The sequence below is a fragment of the Colossoma macropomum genome, unplaced genomic scaffold (assembly GCF_904425465.1).
Source record: "Colossoma macropomum unplaced genomic scaffold, Colossoma_macropomum, whole genome shotgun sequence".
NCBI classification, from domain to species: Eukaryota; Metazoa; Chordata; class Actinopteri; order Characiformes; family Serrasalmidae; genus Colossoma; species Colossoma macropomum.
This window is the reverse complement of record NW_023494796.1, coordinates 27,439,129-27,458,192: the sequence shown is the minus strand read 5'-3', so window position 1 is coordinate 27,458,192 and position 19,064 is coordinate 27,439,129. Positions and strand designations below refer to the sequence as shown.

Genomic DNA, 19,064 nt, shown 5'->3' with positions numbered 1-19,064 from the left:
ACTCCCAACAACACTGGATGATCTCCGAAATCGCACTGAAAGAGCCGTGAGTACAGCCACACCCGACATGCTCAATCGAGTATGGGATGAATCCGACTATGGCGCTGAAGTTGTCTGTTGGAGGAGGTTCATATTGAGCACTTGTAAATCATTACAGAACAATGCAGTAAATTGTAAATGGTTTAAGTGAGCATAAAGTTTTTACAAGAGAAATAAATCATTTTGAAATCTTGAATCTTTTTGAATCACCCTGTATTTTGAATGGTTGAATGTGATTAAAAAACCTGTTTATTCCCTTCAAATCACACGTTCAAATAGTTTGAGTAACAGCAGATAAACAGTGAAAGTCTGTGTGTCACTTCCGAACTGTTTCTATCAGGAACAAAGTTCGTTCAGATGCCAATACACATTTCACAAATGATAGCCAAATTGCAAAGAACTAAAAAAATAAACTTTGCCTTGGACGGCCATCCAATCTTTGTTGTCTAACAACATTAGATTTCATGACCCATTCTGAAGTGACACAGGGCAATTTGAGCAAGTATTTTATGTAAACCATTTTGTGAACCGCCCCTGCCCCCCCATTATATTCTAAGTGGCTACATAATGTTGAACTTCTAGTTTAAAAAGTTAGACTACTCACTAAACTATGCTGTTGCAGCTAATTGAATCCAAACTGGTAGTTAACATTAGCTCAATTACACAACAATGGAAGACAACACCACACTACAGCCAACTGTTCAAGTTGTACACAAAGTAAATATTTGAAGTCAACAGCACAAAACGTACATATTTTAACAAATTGAGAGGCACTACAAGTTTTTCCTTTTTTTTTTTAAAGAATGAGATTTTTACCAGTGTTCTAGCAACAGTAGCTACGAAAGAGCATATTCTGAGAACATATTTTGGCAGAATAAGGATCAGTGTATTGCCCTACTATGCCAATTCTTTGGGGGTTTTTTGCCAAAAACAATCGATTTTCAAAGCACAAATTTCTACTAAATTCGTCCCTGAGAGAAATACTCGTTGCATCTACCTCTGCTGTAATTGGCTCCTCTGTTAAGTGTGCTGGTATGAAGGCGAGTGGGAAATCTAAAAGGAAGGTGTGTTTTAACAAGGGACTGCAAAACTCAGCTAGGGCCATCAGAAAACAAGAAAGGGGAAAAAAATTCTCTAGTGTGTCTTCAGACTTGAGTAACTGAGCTCATAAGAGTTAAATATCGCAAGACATGTAAATTAAAACATGCATAAATAGACAGACAAAAAGAATGATTCTAAAGATAACAAAATGCCAAAAATAAAAAAGGAAGAAAACGAACCAAAAAGACACAAAAGCAGAGCATAAGAGAGAATGCATCTAGGTCTGGGGGGGGGGAGCCTTGAAACAGCAGTTATGCAGGCAAGCGGTTATGTAAGCAATGAGGATGAACTCACTTACTTCCTGTACACCCAAGCAACCTTGGTTTACACAAGGAATATCATCAGTGAAGAAGGGAAGATGGAGAACAGACACTCCTGCATAAGACCGTGTGGAGTATCTTCACTGGGAATAAACTTAAAAGAAAATATAGAAAGGCAAAGTACACAAGCTGAAAAGTTTAAAGACAAGGAACTAAGCAGGCCATCATTTTTCTGGGTTCAGCGTATGCGTTGAGCATTTTTATAAACATTTTATATAAGTAATATAATAATTGCATAAAATCAAACCACTTAACACCAAAAAAGCATGCTACACCCCTCCTCCCGGTGGCAGCGTCACTGAGACCAAAGAATTACAAAATGTCTTATTCATGCTACACCCGCAAATGTGTTTTCATAGATACTGTCATGAGGCTGGACAAGTTTTACAGGAAGCTCGAAAAAATTGCATCCTACCTGATGAAACTGTAGAACTCAACTCAGTTTATCACAATACCTACATTTAGAGCGAGTTACTCGATTCTTAGATGCATCGCGATGCGGACGTGAGTGATTCTGAATCGATTCACAAATGTCAAAAATCGATTTTCTAAATATTTAATTTATAACGTAACGTTGACGGAACGCAAAAGGCGGAACTGGAAGTGGGTAAGTGCAGCGCCCGGACAGTCTGTGGCAGCACATAACAAAAACACAACTGGATGAGTGAGAAATCCGACCAGCTCCCTCTGCATTAAAGCCAGGTTAGATCAGGAGTCACAACACAAATGATAAGAGGAGACATTTTGTCCGTTCAGCAAAAATCAAACCAGCTTGGGAGCCGCAACATTTAATGTCCAGTATGTCTTAATGTTTATATTTTTAGCCTAAACTAGCACAAGAGCGCACATTTACTTCGCTCTGCTTTAAGCTTCAGCCACTTTCCTCCCATCTCTGCCAGAAAACCTTTCCTCAAAACTAGAAGAGTTTCTTGTAAAATGTCTCAGCGTCCGGCTGTTTTACGAGGCTGAAGTTGCTTCTCATTCGCCAGCTTCTCGTTCTAATTTTCCCGTTCCACCTTAAATTCTGCTTTAGGCGCCGAATGTAACTGCTGCACCATTTAAGGTGGAACGGGAATTTCCAAAGTTCATTTTCGCAACTTTTTAGAGAAAGACAGTCTCTGGTTGAAGATTTAACCAACTGCGCTGCTTATAAATGCGAATAAGTCCTCCAAATGTTCGTCTTAATCTCTGTTTTTTCGTTCGCTGCTGGTGAGGCCAGACCTCGGGGCTGTGTGACCTACTATTTTGCGCTATGCTGCACACTTTGGAGCCGAGATTCAGCGTCCAGTCCCCCCCCCGTACAACGAGACCAAAACTGAAGTTATAAAATGACTAAAGAAAATGGGAAGGATGGCTGTAACGCGCTGTGTGGACACTCATTACCACTGGGTCTTATTTCAGGGTAACAGCGCATTTTATCACAGATGAGTGGCAGCAGCGTCTCTGAATGAGAGCCTTCTAGTTCACTTGCCACATCACTTCCATTTGATTTATTAACAAAAGATATTACATTATGGATCATTACAAATACTTTGCTTTAAAACTACCAAGTTTTTAGACAGTAGGAAGATAGAAATCCTGTATAGAGAAAAAAGATGCATCGAGATGCATCGATAATCGTTTTATAATCGCATCGCAGCCCTGTGAATCGTAATCGAATCGAATCGTGAGGTGCCTAAAGATTCCCACCCCTACATTCAACCAAATTAGAATACACCAATGCATCCGATCCAGCCAATCAAGGACTTTGGTACAAGTTAATGGTCTGGATCAGGTGTGGCACATTGTGGTTGGAACGAGATTCAACAGGAAAGTAGATTTCCAGGACCAGAGTTTGTGACCATTGATTTGACTGTTGATATTAAATACTTACTTAACACCTGCAACAGGCTTGTAAGATCGAGCCCCCCAGCCATTGCCAAATGACCTGAACACTGGTGGGCAGGTAGTGGCAGGCATGCTAGAGCCACTTTCCAGAGGGTGGGTAAGTAAGTGTGCAATTTCAGGGTGCATAGGTGGAAGGTGCCACAAATATTGCCCAAGAGGCTGCTACCAACCTACAGACTGAAGCCTCTCATTCACTTGTATTCATTTCCAATACTTGTTTTGGCACAGCATGTGGTAACACCACAGAGCTTAATTGGAGAAGAAAATGCTTGTGCTTTGTCAGAAAGTTGCTAAGTGAGTAAGCCGACAATGGTATGATTTACCAGAATCACACTTTTACAGCCCATACATCACTGTTAAGTCACCCTATGGGTTACTGTTCCTGTAATCTACTATCGTTGTTAGGCTGGAATATAGGACATTTAGTTTGTATCAGTTTTGATGGAACTACAACCTCATACATTGGTCAAAATCAGAGGGTGAAGCGATGCATAGCACTGTAGATGGAAGTAAGAAGAGGCGCAAAACTATGTTAGGAAAACAAAAACTACTGGTCAGCATGCTGAGCTTCAAAGGTTAACAGAACCACTTCAAGCTAGTCCTGATGCAACAAAATGAATTGCCAAATATGTTCCACTACCAAAATGTTTTATAAACATTACTGTGTCTCCTTAGCATGGGAAAGCTATGACAGACTATTAGAGACCAACACAGACTCTTCACGAGAGTCATTACAGGCTTAAAAGTTAAAAAGCCAACACACTGACGTACTATAAGCAGTCAAAGTAGAAACCCTTTTTGCAGAGGGGGAACCTCTTTGAAAATGGTGAAAATTCAACTGAGAGTCAAATGAAAAACACATAAATGCTCAGATAAAATCTAATGTGTTTAATGCCAACAACCACTAATAATGTAACTCCTACTCTACCTGTAGAGGCTAGAATTTCTAACCTTTCATAGCTACTATTTAGGGAATATGGAGCCGTTTGAGATTCAGCCTGGCTTTGACAAGACTTCTGACAAACACGAACATCTGAAGTGCGTAATCCATTAAAGTGACATTTTTTAGACTTTTACACTGTCGTTTTACAGTGAATCATACTGTAACTGCTTTAATTCAAGGCTGTGATGTTAATGATGGAGTTGTTTAGCATGTTTGCTATCTATTACCCTGTTAGCTAGCTGGCCAGCCTAGTTCTAGTTAACTTAAATCCCCTCAGTTTAAATAAACAGGTTCTTACTTCTTCAGTATACTCTATGGTCCATGTGAGCAGCATTACAGTCAAAGATGACTCCATTAATAGCACAAGGGTTTTTCGGGCTGTGGCAGTAATACAGAGTTCAGTTGTTGAGGTGGTCACAACTGTGTGTATATCGTGGAGTTTACAATGACAGCTGCGTTCAAAGCCAATCAGATTTTAGGACCGGAACCATCCGTTTTATAAAATATTCCAACTTGCCAACGTCAACACAAAGATGCATTTTTACTCAAATTTCTTTACAATTCAATGGTTAAGATGTAAACAAAGTCATGAGGAGAGGTTTGTTGTAACCAGCACTGTTCACAGTGGTGGTCAAAGGAACCAGACAATGGTGAACGACTTCACATGAAGCCACTCTTTACAAGGCTACCACTGCATCAAACATTCGATACTCTTCAGTAACATTAGCTAAAATCTGTCTGTGAAATTACGATTTTACTTGCTCAAGTTCTCAGGTACTCAGGTATGTGAGAGCGCTGGGGTGATCACACATTCCTTTAAAATAATTCTACTGAGAAGCATTAAATCAAACATTAGAAATGTAATTGTGCCTACAAGGACAATCAATCACTTTCATTTAAATGATTCCCGTGCCTCAAATATGCTATGCATCATCCTAGCAAACAGAGTTAACAAAAAAAAAACAAAACAACTACATCTAAACTAGGGCCAATATGGATACAGCTGAATATCCATGATGTCAATATGGTTTTAACAAAAACACCCACAAACTCATCTGGAACTGTGATTGGTCAGGATGCTCACAGCACAAACATTTCAACTGGTTCAAGAGCTTATCTGCATACTGTAGCCTTGTTTAACTGCTAAAGAAAACTCAGTAATATAATTCATCACTTTACTATTACGGACTCCACCAGCGCAACCAAGCTCTTCATGCATATATACTCTCACTGAGCCACTAAAGGGTTTCAGCTAGGAGTTTACCCCCTTAAGCTTACCACGCCAGTGCAGAGCAGCTAGTGGCATGCTGGGTAAGGGAAGGGGGAGAGCATTAGAATAAGCAAATCTGAAAAACCAGTGAATATAACAATTAAATAGTTTTTCAAAATGGACTGAGCCAATCTGCTAGCAGGGAAATTTCATAATAGCACTCAATTAAAAAAAAACAAACACAACAAACAAAAAAAAGGCATATAATGAGAACATTTTGCTCAGTTAAGGCCACCTCTCTCGCCTCGCCAACTCCACTCTAGAAGTGGCCCCACCACACTAATTGCAGGGGGGTGGGAGCAACACTAGGGGTTTAACATAAGGCTGTAGAGGAGACACAAACCTATAACCAAATGCTGAAAGCAACATTACACTTAGCTGCTTAGCTAGGCCAGCCTCTCTTCATCCCAACTGTTACCGTGCCTGAAAGACTGATATGTAAATATTTTACTGATATGTAAATGACTCTGTACTGTGCCTCATTCAAAAAAGGCTGAGCTGAAACGCTTCTTAAAACATCAGTGTTAATGGGCAGAGCTACACTGCAGTAGGCTGAATGGGTGGATATATGTAAACGCATTGTTTTTTCAAGGACATTACAGAAAAAAATAACTACACACAGGCTATTTCTGCAGACTCCAGCAACTGGGGGGGTGAATGTGTAGTTTCAAAACGTACCACTATATCAAACTTTTTCCAAAAACTGGAGAAAAAAAAAGGGCCTATATGGCAAACCAGTTATCAAAAGAAACTTTTGTGGTACTATATAGAACCTTTGTTGCCAAGTCTGTATATTAAACAGACGGCTAAACTATACACAATGCATTTAACTGAGCACCCTGTGCAAAACAGCCTTTAGCCAATTTGTATCCTACATCCCACAAGTCAATACAGACTGCAGGCTAAATTCAAGCAGGTAGACGAAGAATTTGTATAAATTTCAGTCACATCTTATAAGCTGCTCTGGAAAAGTGCATCTGCAAAAATGATGAATACAAAACGTAAACCAAGATAAAATTAAAAACCCAAATATAGACTGGAGAAGAATGTCAAATTGCCCGTCACCCCCTCAGCGTATCAGCGGGGAGAATATTCAAATGCGTTTCTGTTCATGTTATTCGAAGCAGTCAGGTTGATAAAAGCGGTGACTGTGAATGAGTTCATCCAGTGGGCTTTAATGAGGCCTTGGAGCATTTATTCGTCATTAGATTAGAAGGAAGGCATAAAGGAAATGAGAAAATAATCAAAACAAAGACCACAAACTAGGCGGCTGTTTTGCGATGTTTGCGACTAAAGTAAAATAAAATTAATTAAATTAGGCCATTTACTGTTCTGCAAATACAGAACATGTGGTAGTGTCATTGAGAGGAATGAAAAGTTATGAAGGTCTGTGAGCTAATGCTGCTTTTCAAAGAAGAATACTGACCGTGACGTACTGTGGTAAACATAAGCTGCGGCCCCGAAGCTAGACTGCAGTGTAGGTGGGCTGCATTTCTAGACTGCTACGTCACTAAAGGCCGTTTCAGTTAGAAAGACCCTTCAAATGCAGCCAAGAAACGCACTCTAAATGACGACAGTTGAAGGACTCACACTGAAGGTTTTAAAATGCCCACAGATGAAATCACTGCATCGCAACCTCATCTGCAGAATTCCTGTTGAAATGTAAGTTCATATAAGCAGCTCATGTTTAAGTTAGTTCAGTTTTTGTGTTTGCTTTCTAAAATTTGTAATGACAGACTATTTATGCTAGACTACCTACAGTTAGCTCTTCTGAGCCCAATGAAAAAAAAAAAGGGAGTCAAACATACAGTACACTTTCAACAACCCATCACAGGACAGTGATACAGAAGACCTACCCTTTCTGTGCTGCAGCCTAGCTTTGAGATCATCTTATAGTTTAGCATTTAAATTTGGTTATCCTTTCATTCCTCCTACTGGAAAAAAGCCTCACAATACAACCTCATGCAACACTGCACTTAAGCTGCAATGTGGGCTAACGTCAAATGTCAACTTCATAAGAAACGTTAATGTGTTTTTATGGCTAATATCCATTGCTTGCATTATGTCACCAGATTTAGGTAATGTCTCCTTATGCTTTCCCACTGACGAAACGAAAATAAATCTAGAAAAAGTCTGCTGGCCTGACTGACCATTTCTTGAAAATGGTTATAGCACGCATAATGTAGTCTGTTCTGAAAGTGCTGTTTTGTTTTTTTTGTTGTTCATTTACTATATAAGTTTGGTTTACTGTAATATCTCCAACTTTTGTTTGAACTTGAATTAAAAATTGAAGCAAACTCAAGATCAGATACTCAACCTGAAAGTTAAAATCTGTAGTAACATTAAACAAATGAGAAAATTTCTTACTGAAACTCAGTAAGGATTTATGCACAACATCCCCAACTGTTCTTAATAAATCTGTATAATGTAGTCCAGTATATTTTAAAGCTAATTAAACAAATATACTTTACAAAACATAACAGGCCTTTCCATTTTACTTTTATGATATTCACTTTTGAATTAATACCTTTTAAATAAAAATTTTACTTTTTGCGGTTTCATGCTGAGCCGTCACTGACCTCAAAATGAGAACGTTTATCTGAATGATGATTATGGAACTCCTCTACACACAGTTTACGGGCATTTTGATAAAATCACCTTAAAAAAGGCCCACAAATGCTTTCTAGAGACAATTAGAGGGTACATCCTCTAAAAATATCAGCCACAGAAGAGTACACCTCTGATCTCCAAGATTTGATTACAGTTCTTGAGGAAATGATTTGGAAAACACGAAATCACATTTCACCACCATTAGACTTTGCTACAATTCAGAAATTTCAGAATATACAAACATAACCGAAAACATCCACACAGTAGCTGCTGCTACTACTGCTACTAATAATAATAACCATTTTGCATGTGCTTACATGGTAAATAGTCTGACTTAGTTTAGCCAAAAATTGAGCCAGTACTTTGAAAACTGACCATTATAATATAGAACACTATAATTATAGAATTACTTAAGAATAGATGTTCTGCAATTATAATAAACATTCTAAATACAGATTAATGAAAAATTCATTTACAGAAAACTGCTTTAAAAAGAGTAGAAAATAAATACGAGGTGATTTAAGAAATTAATTTCATCCGACTTTCAAAATGATTTATTTCACTTTTAAATCATTACAGAATAATGCAGTAATGCAGTTGTAAATGGTTTAAGTGAGCATAAAGTTTATGTAATTTTACAAGTGCTCAGTATGAACCTTCTCCAGCTGTACAGACATCAGTGCCATAGTTAGATTCATGCTATACTCGATTGAGCGTGACGGGTGTCGCTGTACTCACGATTCTTTCAATGCATCCAGTGTTGTTGGGAGTGGTGGCACAAAGAATCCTTAACGTACCCCCACAAAAAGAGTCACACGGCATGAGATCTGGTGATGCTGGTGATCTTTTTCTTGAAACTGCTGGTACCAACAACGAAGGCTCTGAGCTGTTGGAGGTTTGCTGCCAGTCTGACAGCCAGAAACTCTATGACCCCCTTTTTCAATTGGTGTGTGATTGGTTCCAAGGCGCCTCACGGTCGAAATAATATAGGGTTTAGAAATTGGATTGATCTTTTTGAATTACCCTGTATCATCAGCATCCGACATATGCTTAGATTAAACAGATATCTCCTACTGATATTATTGATGACGCATTTATTGTAGTTTAGAACAGCAGAAGTATTCCCTACAAATGTTTGTGCCACAATTGCTTCCCAAGACCATGAGTGCATGTACTGCAAAATTACCATCAAAAAAAGAGCCAACAGAAATGTATATCATTTCTATAGCAGCTCCCAGCAAACTCAAGACATTTATTTGCAAACTGTCCATCTCTGACATGAAAGGATCCTTTGAAATCACCCCAATCTTGGCAAGAAGGCCAACTACAGAGCAGAAGAACACTTTCACTCACCTGTGATTTTGTCTCGTACTAATTTGCAGGATTCGATCTCGCCGATGCTGCCAAAAAGGCTCTTTAGCTCCTCCTGGGTCATGTTCTGGGGAAGGTAGTTCACTATGAGGTTAGTTTTACTGTCCTCGATGCCAGTGGACTCCACGGGTGAGGTGCAGTTGTTGGAGATGGGAGCAGGTCCATTGCTCGTGTTGTTGCAGGTCGGTCCGTTCGATAGCTGTGTTTCCATGGCAGCAATTACCTGCTAAAGAATCCGAAACGGAGAAGAAAAAAGGGGGAGAAAAAGTCAGCAAAAGAAACACACCTCGCTCAATGTCATTATGTGCCATCATGAGCAATTTCACCTGTAGGTGCTGCTTACGCAACCAAATATACAGCCTGTACAGCGGTGTATTTATACTGGAGAATGGAATGTAACTGGCCCACAGTGACCTGAATGCAAAATCTGCTATAAGAAATAATCAGCTTTATTCTTGCCTATTTATCCCCCCCCCTCGTTTAAGACGTTCCCATGTGATGACCTGTGATACTCTGCAAAAGATTAAGCTGCACTTGCATCAAAATTGAGCCTGTATGGAAAATTGCAGTAGGTTCTGAGGAATAAAACGATAAAGTAGATTCAGGTTCAATTTCACCATGACTCATTTTATTTACCAAGTACACCGAGATACAGAAGAAATTCTTCCCTTTCAAAAGATCATCTCCAGTAGTAATCAAGCCGATTAATTCCACACGAAACCAGCGTAGGTAATAAATGGGACATTAAAATCCTGCCAGAGTGCCCTCTGCACTGATATTCTAGTTAAAGCCGTGACAATGTTAAGCATTTCCCTTTTAAGAGACACATGCAGTCTCAAAAATCACTAATTACCCATTTAGCCACAAGGATCAACGATGGCACATTCTGTTAATCTCACCAAATCCTGCTTTAGGTGTTAAATTATAAAAGTCCCATCAATCAAAACAGCATAAAGAGGGGGGGAAGCAAATAAACTGAGCTAAAGTGTTAAATTAATAAAAGTATAGGAAGGTATCTGCTAAAGTAAGCGAGTCTGCACTGTGAAAAACCACCTGCACCAGAAAACAATACTGCACTGCATCCCACAAAAACACTTACCAACATAATGCACGACATATCCAAATCAATGAGGCCAATTAGCTGACTAAAAGGATTAGATAATAGACTGTATTAAGAAGTCAAACTGTTGCAATACTTTCAGCACAAACAGCCTACTGTACAGAATGACCATAACATTTCTATACTTTCAGAATTATTCAGTATATTCAAAACCATTCAACACAAGTTACTACTGCAAAACAGTCCATTGCTTCCACCACAAAAGCTTTCAAGCCAACAAACCTACACCCAAAACACCCTCGAAATGAACATGCCCACCATAACAACTTGCACTTAAAATGTATTTATTGCATTCAGATGATTGCAGGCCCTTCACAAACCACCACAATGTGGGTTGAACAAAGCGCTTAAATTGAAGGCTAGAAGCTTCCAACACACAAATATTGCTTATTTGCTGTGCTCAAAGCAGGGATAAGGCGTTTCAGGACGGTTCACTTGTTAACTCATTTGCTATTCATTATGTACCCTTTACTATACAGTGAACTGTCATGTTAAAGATCATGAAAATCGAGAGATTTCCTGTCGAGAACTGATCTATCCATGTTCTGCTCATAAATACATGTTCATTGCAAATGTTTCTCAGCTGGACAAGCTTCACAGAACTACAACATTGGTTTAAAATCAATACCTAATCAATGCAAGTGTTCTGACAAACTTTTTGGCTACAGTTTTCTCACTAGGTTTGAATAGGATTTTTACCAGTATTCTGTAAAGCTTGTCCGACTCACAAAAGAACACATTTAGGGGTGAAACACGATGGCTCTACTCGAGTACTAGTGATAAAGACGCATTGCATACTATTCCAAACAGAGCACAAGCTGAGCACCACAGGAAATTACTATATTTGGCCATAACTAAAATGACAAGAAAAAACAGATGCACTATATGCCCAAAAGTCTGCGGATATCCGCTCACGCAGCATTTCTTCAGAAATCAAGGGTATTAATAGGGTGTATGTCCCATTCTGCGCCAGTAACAGCCTCTGCTTCTCCGGGAAGGATTTATACAGCAGATCTGTGCCAAAAGTGCTTGCAACTATACATCACATTCACACTGAAACACACTTGTGTGTCCACAGTGCAGTTTGTATCTGTAATATTACAAATTGTAACCATACAGCACAATTTGTATTCAGAAACTTACCCTGGAAAAGTTCGTAATTAAGTTTTGTAAACAATAAATAAAATAAATAAATAAATAAATTGCATCCATAAATGACTCATTTGATCATGTGTACAGTTAAACTGGAATCTCTCAAACTTACCACAGAAACAAGTTTATTTCTAGCACAAATTGTGGCGCACGGTTACTGTTACAGATACAAACTACACTGTGGACACTTGAATATTTTCAGTACAAATGTGAATGTAATTTAATTTTTGGCACAGATCCGACATTACAATCTTACACTAGATGTTGGAACACTGCTGTGAGAATCTGATTACATTCATCTACAAGAGCATTAGTGAGGTCAGGTACTGATTTTCTGGATCACTTCAACTCATCCCAAAGGTACTGGATGGAGCTCCATCACTCCAGAGAATGCAGTTCCACTGCTTCACACCTTTACACCCCTCTAGTCCATGTGGCATTGAGCATGATGACTTCAGATGTACGGCAGCTCTAGAGCATCCCGTTTTGTCTGTCAATGCTTTTCTATGGAGATTATAACTGTGCGTGTGCAACTGAACGCCTGTGTCAGCAATGGATGACCTTAACACTGCTGAATTCCCAAATTAGAAGGGATGCCTGGATACTTCTGGACATATAGTGTATGCACATAAGAAGACAAATAAATAAAGTCCCACAGACCCCAGTCCAAGGCTCTGCCGCCCACGAGCCACTTCTAAGCAGAGAAGCCACATCACACAGCCTGACTGCCATGTTAGTTTGGAGATGCCGTCTGCAATGTGGACACAGAGAGAGCACACCGTGTTAGAGATTTGACAGGGACACAAACGTCAAACAGTCAGAGCAGATCACATCATTAAGTAGAGGGGGAAGTATGTGTGTGTGTGTGTCTCTCTTGGAACTGGGATAGAGCCATGCAGACAGAGAGGGACAAACACATTATTTGTTGTATCTTTAAAGGGCCCATATCACATAAAAAATAAATTCCCTTTGCTTTAAAGTGTTACATAAAGACTTATAAAAGTTTCAAAAGGCACCGTTCACAGGACACTAAGCTGCAAAAACAGCCCATTTGGAAAACATTGTGTTGTCACAAAAGCCAACATTCATATTTTTAGCATACAGCAGTTTAGCCCCACCCATTCATACACACTGCATGCTAATTTAAGTTTTTCTGCCTTGACCTCTGAGTGAATGCGGCCAAATCCAAGGTAATTTACATATCAGTCTTGAAGGCGCCATAACAGGAACACAACAATAAATAACTGTTTTAGTAACAAAAATCTAACATACATAAGTGGCTTGGGTAGATATGAAAAAAAAAGAGGAAAAAAAAATGAACAAGGCATCTTTAAAGGCAATACAGTAAGACCAGAGTAAGGCTAAGTAAGTGAAAGCCTGAAAATACTTTCGGAGAAGCAGCCAAATCATACATCAGGAAGAAGCAAAAGGGGAAATTAGTATAGTGAAATATTTCTCTGCAATCCATAGTGCCTAAACATAGAGAGGTCATAGGCTAGTAAAACTGGGACAGCATGTTTTGGAGAAAGCACAAAAGATCTGCTTAATTTTTTACAGTAACAGGTAAGCACACTCTCTCGGGTTTGCTCTAAACAGCTATTTAGTCACCAGGTCACACAGCCGGTGGCTTTTAATCTTTGTTAAAAAAACGCTACTCCACCTCCACAATCTGTGCCTAAAGTCTAAACCTGCTAAAGAGTAAAACTATTGAAAACTGAAAACCTGAAAACTACTGAAAGATAAGACATTGATTATAATGTACCTCATCAATAAAACAGCCTGTGAAATTTAGAAGATACTGCACATTTGGTCAGGATGCTACCAGCACGCAAACACATGAACCATTTGGTCTTTTAAAAAAAGTTCTGATTACTTAATCAATTCTTATCCAATTACTAGTAACTGTTAGTAACAGCCCTAGAATAAACACAAAATTTAACACAGTTCAAGAAACTAGCACTGTTCCTCAAATAAAAAACAAAGGTTAAAATACTCAATTAAACTTATCCAAGCATACAAACAGTAATCAATGAGTAAACAATAATGCACAAAGCTAAAAGAGTAATTAGAATTGCTGTGGATGTCCTAGAACCACTTAAGCAGTGCATGATATTTCTGGCAGTATTTTTTTTTTTTACTAGACTTTCTGATTTAACAAAATCTGACAGAGGATGTGAAGGGGCAAATCGATCCAATTCACCATCTTTGAATTTACTCTGTGGAGGATGCATTTTTTGCCTATGAAAATGCTCAACGCAGCTTGAGGAGAGAGAAGGAAACCCTGAGTGTCAGCCAGACAAAATGCTAAGCAAGGCAAAACAAGAGACAAAAAAAAGCTGCATTGTTTGGGTGCCTGCCTCTCTCCTTTCCAAAATTAAATTTCACCTTTAAATTGAATAGCGAGTAAAACATTGGCCATTGTTCAGTTTTAACAAATGCACCTAAAAAAAAAAATAATTTAGAAACAGTGGTAGGAATAAGCTGGCAGTCCAATCAGGAATGTCTGGCCTGGGAAAGATCGCCTGCCAGAACGCAGCTTTTGGCTAAAACCAGTTCAAGAAAACCCTCCCATCAATTTTCTTACCATTCTCATCCTCTAGGCTGGTAGCAGGAAGCACACTTTGCTGTAGTAGGGTGTTAACTGCATGCCAAAATCACGTGTGCCTCAAACAGCATGGAATCATGTAGAACGCTACATGCTTACACTACTTTTGTTACATTAGCCTCATAGCACCAGTGGAAAAACTAACGTGAGATACAAGCCACTTCTATTAAGTGCTGGGGGGGCTGCAGACCTCAGCACACTGCCTCATTAAAACACACCTGATTCAGCTCATCAGATAATTAGCAAGGCCTTCATGAACTGAATTCAGAATGTTAAATGAGGGTAAATGCTAATCTCCACAGCACTTTGGCCTGGAAGGTCCCCAGTTTGACATGACAGCATTAGAAGGCGTTCACACCTTTTCAAAATCTCTAGAGAGTCTCAAGTTTCACTGTTGTCTATGAAGCAACGCACCTGCAATTGAAAGCCTGCAAAATGCATGCCACGCCATTAAACTACACATTTAAGTTAAAAAATAGTCAACTTGTCTGCAGCGCCCCTACGAAAAAGAGCCATACATCATCCACAGCTAACCAATTAACATCAAGGATGCCATCTTCAGTCACACACCTCTAGACATGGTTAAAAACTGGACCGCATTATTTTGACCAACATATTTAAATGTTTGTTGAATTTCATTAACACTTGAATCAACACTACGTTCACATTACTCATTGCTCAAATCCGATCTCTAACACGATGGTTCACACTCGTTTACATAAGTGACTGTCATTAATGTGAATGAACCAGTGTCCTGAAATGACCTGCATGCGCACATCCTACTCAGTGACGTCACGGGAATCATCAGCAAACAAACTAACGAGCTTCGCTGCAAAGCTCTGCATTAACTCTGAACAGCTCTTAGCTGCATTACTAGAGTGAGACGATGTTGTGATACTTCAGCCTGGTAATATGTAATAACACAGCCATAGTATCCAGTAAGTTTGAGCTTTTATTTGCATACGTCAGTCTTCTGCATTCAGTATTGCAAAGACCAGTATCATAATTTACAACAACAAACGATACATTGTTCAGAACCAAAAGCTTAGGTAAACGATTTTGCACACAGATCAGAGCAGTTCAACTGCACCATTATTCAATTTGCAGTAAAAAAAAAAAAAGGATCGACTCCCTCAACCTTCTCTTCTCACCTCCTCAGTTAAAGATGGATTAGAATCAGGGTTTTCTTTCTCAAACACCCCAAACGCATCACACTTCTGACAAACACCAAATGTAGGCCTGCCGGCTTGAGCTCTATGCTCAACATGCACCCATCATAAAACCATAAACCACATTTACGGTGATAAATATATAAAGAATATCAATTTGAACGCAAAGTTATACTGAAATAAAAACTGAATAATGTTCAAAACTCCTGCTTTGTTGGAAGTCAACAGTGCGGCTCGCACATCACGCCTCTACTGTAAGTGATGGAGCTCTCATTTAAAAATAACAAGAGAAAATGTGGAAGCATAAGGAACAAGGCGCCCACATAACATTTTCATGGTGATTGGCGTGTCCTACTTGTAAGAACATTCACTTGTAAGTTTCATGCATTTTTCCCCTCAATAGTAAAACTACAAGTCTGGCTTTACTAAAAGCTGAAAAGTAGACTTGAGGGTAACTTGTACATCTGTGGGGCCTCAAAAAAAACAGGAATGGAAGGAACTTAATCATTTAAAACATCGCAGTAATATTTAATGTGGTGCTGCCCAAAATGACAGTATCAGTATTGTGATTATATGACATTACTGCTGTGTTACATTGCTAGACTTTGCACTAGTTAAACAGTGGTGAATCAAAAATCTGACCTGGTTAAAGACAGTCCTGCACTACCTCAACCAAATTAATTATTTTTCTTGAATTACATGACCTTGATTCAGCAAAACACCCACAGAAAATCATCTGGAACTGTAGTTTGTCAGAACGCTCACAGAAACCAATACAGAATACAAAACCAGAAACTGGTTTGAGGCTCATCTGCATACTGTAGCCTTCTGTGATCAGTATCTTAAAAGGTCAGCAATGCGATAAATAATTACACATTACATTGTGCAACCCTAATTTACAATCAGCCATTTTGAAGAATGAAAACATTTGAGAAGTTTGGTAGAGGTGAGCTAGTTAGTGGATACATGATTAAAATTCTTGCTTAAATTACACCAAGTAGCACTAAATGTTTTTACTTGATGACATTACTAACATTCGCTCCCTAACACAAGTTCAAAATGTAAGACATACCTGCTTTCAACTAGTATCTCGTTTCACTGCATAACATTCGAAATGAGAAAAGAGTGAAGTAATAAGTGAACCGTTTCTGCTTATATATCTTTCCGTAACTGTTGTTGAAAGCTAATCAATTTCATTAACTCAATCACTGTAGCACTACTATCTCAAATGGTGCAGCATTTGGTGCAAATTAAGCAAAATAAAAAGTCTGCAGGTCAATAACAGAGTCAAAGTCAGCCGTCCCCTACAGCTCACACAATCAAAACATGAAGCCCAGAATTAGCACCTACCAGGGGGTCTGAGGACAAGATGCTGCAGTTTCAGCGTGCGAACAGCGAGGGAAAGGCTTCAGCTGAGACTCGAATACCCTATTGCTATTACGTCACTAGTAGAGATGGCATAAAGCCGCTTTTGCCTTTTCCAATACAGAACACCCCAAGCACCAGCCGATACCAATCAATGCACTAAAGGCACCATACGTAAACTGCTCAGGCACTTATTTCTTCCTTGACTTGTATTAAACCAGAGTTTTTCGTTTAAGATCTGAAACACCTAATGGACCTGACTTGTAACTTGCACACTTCAGCCAGGCTGCAGGTTCACCTCACCACCTAGGCAGCGCTATTTGCAGATGTAAATGCTTCACATCTGTGGGTCCTCATTTCTTTTTAATGTAGTTTAAAAAAAATCACTTGGTGAAAAGTAAAAACAAAAGGTCTATAAATTACAGAAAAGTTACATGATACATGTGGCTACTGTTTTCACATGACTTAGGCTTCACTTAATGCTCTCCTGCACTATGCACAACTGTGATATTTCATGCTAGATTTGTTACTTTAGTGCAATCATTGGTTGCCACATATTGCAACATATACATACTGCAATATATTAAGACACCTTACTGATACCTTGATGTAAAGTAGTTAATACTGGCCTATATTATTTGATAAATTCTTTATGTTTGATCCATCACGACAAACATTTGTCAGTATTGCAAAGCAGATAGCGTCGGCTGACAACGCCAAGAGAAAATGTTCTTGATTTGTTTTGGCTCTTTGGTAACAGAGTTAAGTTTTCAGTAGGCCTATATTCTATATTTAGAAGTAGCAGCAAAATGTGCCTGTCTCAGACTTCTGACGCACTACTAAGCCTTGTCCCAGTGGATTAGAGTCAAGCTCTGTGAGAGCACAATGGAAGAGCAAAGAACAATATCAAAACACTGTGGGACTAAAACGCTCAAGGAACTTGCTCAAATTTTAAATAGGCAACACACAGATGAGGCAAACTGACTTGTAATGTATGTAATCAGTATCAGACATAACTATGTCCTTTCTATTTCCTTTATTTCAGACCATTTCTGTCCCTGTACTTCTGTTTTATGGTGCTAAATGCTAAATAGAGTGCAGGGAAGAAAACTGAACCCAAATTAAGTAAAATAAATATGAACGTCAGACACATTTATATGATGAGGATCTAACAAAGCAATATAGTACTGTTTCACTGCTAGCACATTAGCTTGAGGTTAACACACTAGCTACACTAGCTAACAATGCCGAATAAACAGAAAATGGAAATTGACAAGCCACATTCAAGCACACCATTACTGCATCTAAGAAGGTACTGAATTAAGACATTACTGCATTGTCCCAAAAAGACATGCACATCTATTCTGCTGTCTGAAATTAAGTAGTTTGCATTTAGGTGAAAAAGGGTTCTTTTGAATGTTTTACAGTGTATGCAAATCTGCATAAACTGCCTCTGAATGTCAGCCAAAGATGGGGCACAAAACTTGACACTTAAAAATAATATTTCCTAGCTTCAGTGTGACTAAGCATGGATTAACAAATAGGAGCAGAAATACAATGTGTGACTATGAAACTACTGCTTTGTAAATGGTTCCCTTTTGGCATATTTAGGGTTAAAACCTGCATGATTCAAATCAAAAGCTTGAAAACCGTCACACTTCTTGCAATCACCATGGGTGTTAAAACAAGCTGCGAGGCAAAAATAATCTAGAAAGGATTGCCAAATGATCTTACGCCTACAGACCCAACACTTGGGTTAACAGCTTCTCCGCGCTGCCATTTGCTACTCAGCTATGGCTGTCAAACTGGATCTACATATAAAATACCAGAATATTACATTTGGGATGAGAGAGACAGCGTGAGAGAAATCTCAATCTAGAATCTCAACCTGTGGGGAAACAAATTCTCAAACAATTCAATTTTGGCAACTAATGCAACAAATACAAGAGGTTTCCAAAAGTTTACTCCATCATGATTGCTGTAAAACATTTAGTCAAATTGAGAAAATCTTTAGGGTTTTTTTTTGACCAACACGGGGGAAAAGAAGCAGCATTTCCAACACATGATAATGCAACTCGCAACTGTATAGGCAGGCCTGAACAAATAGGAGAA

General features: G+C 38.8%; 1 protein-coding gene across 1 annotated transcript in view; it reads right to left on the bottom strand.

Moving 5' to 3' along the window:
• elavl2 (ELAV like neuron-specific RNA binding protein 2) overlaps positions 1 to 19,064 on the bottom strand; it is a 50,686-nt gene that overhangs the window by 20,880 nt on the left and 10,742 nt on the right. Inside the window, exons 2-3 of the mRNA XM_036583197.1 lie at positions 12,474 to 12,564; positions 9,524 to 9,767 (exon numbers count right to left, since the gene is read on the bottom strand). Coding sequence (XP_036439090.1) covers positions 9,524 to 9,767; positions 12,474 to 12,545 — 316 coding nt within the window. The 5' untranslated portion in view covers positions 12,546 to 12,564. The remainder of the gene's footprint in view (positions 1 to 9,523; positions 9,768 to 12,473; positions 12,565 to 19,064) is intronic.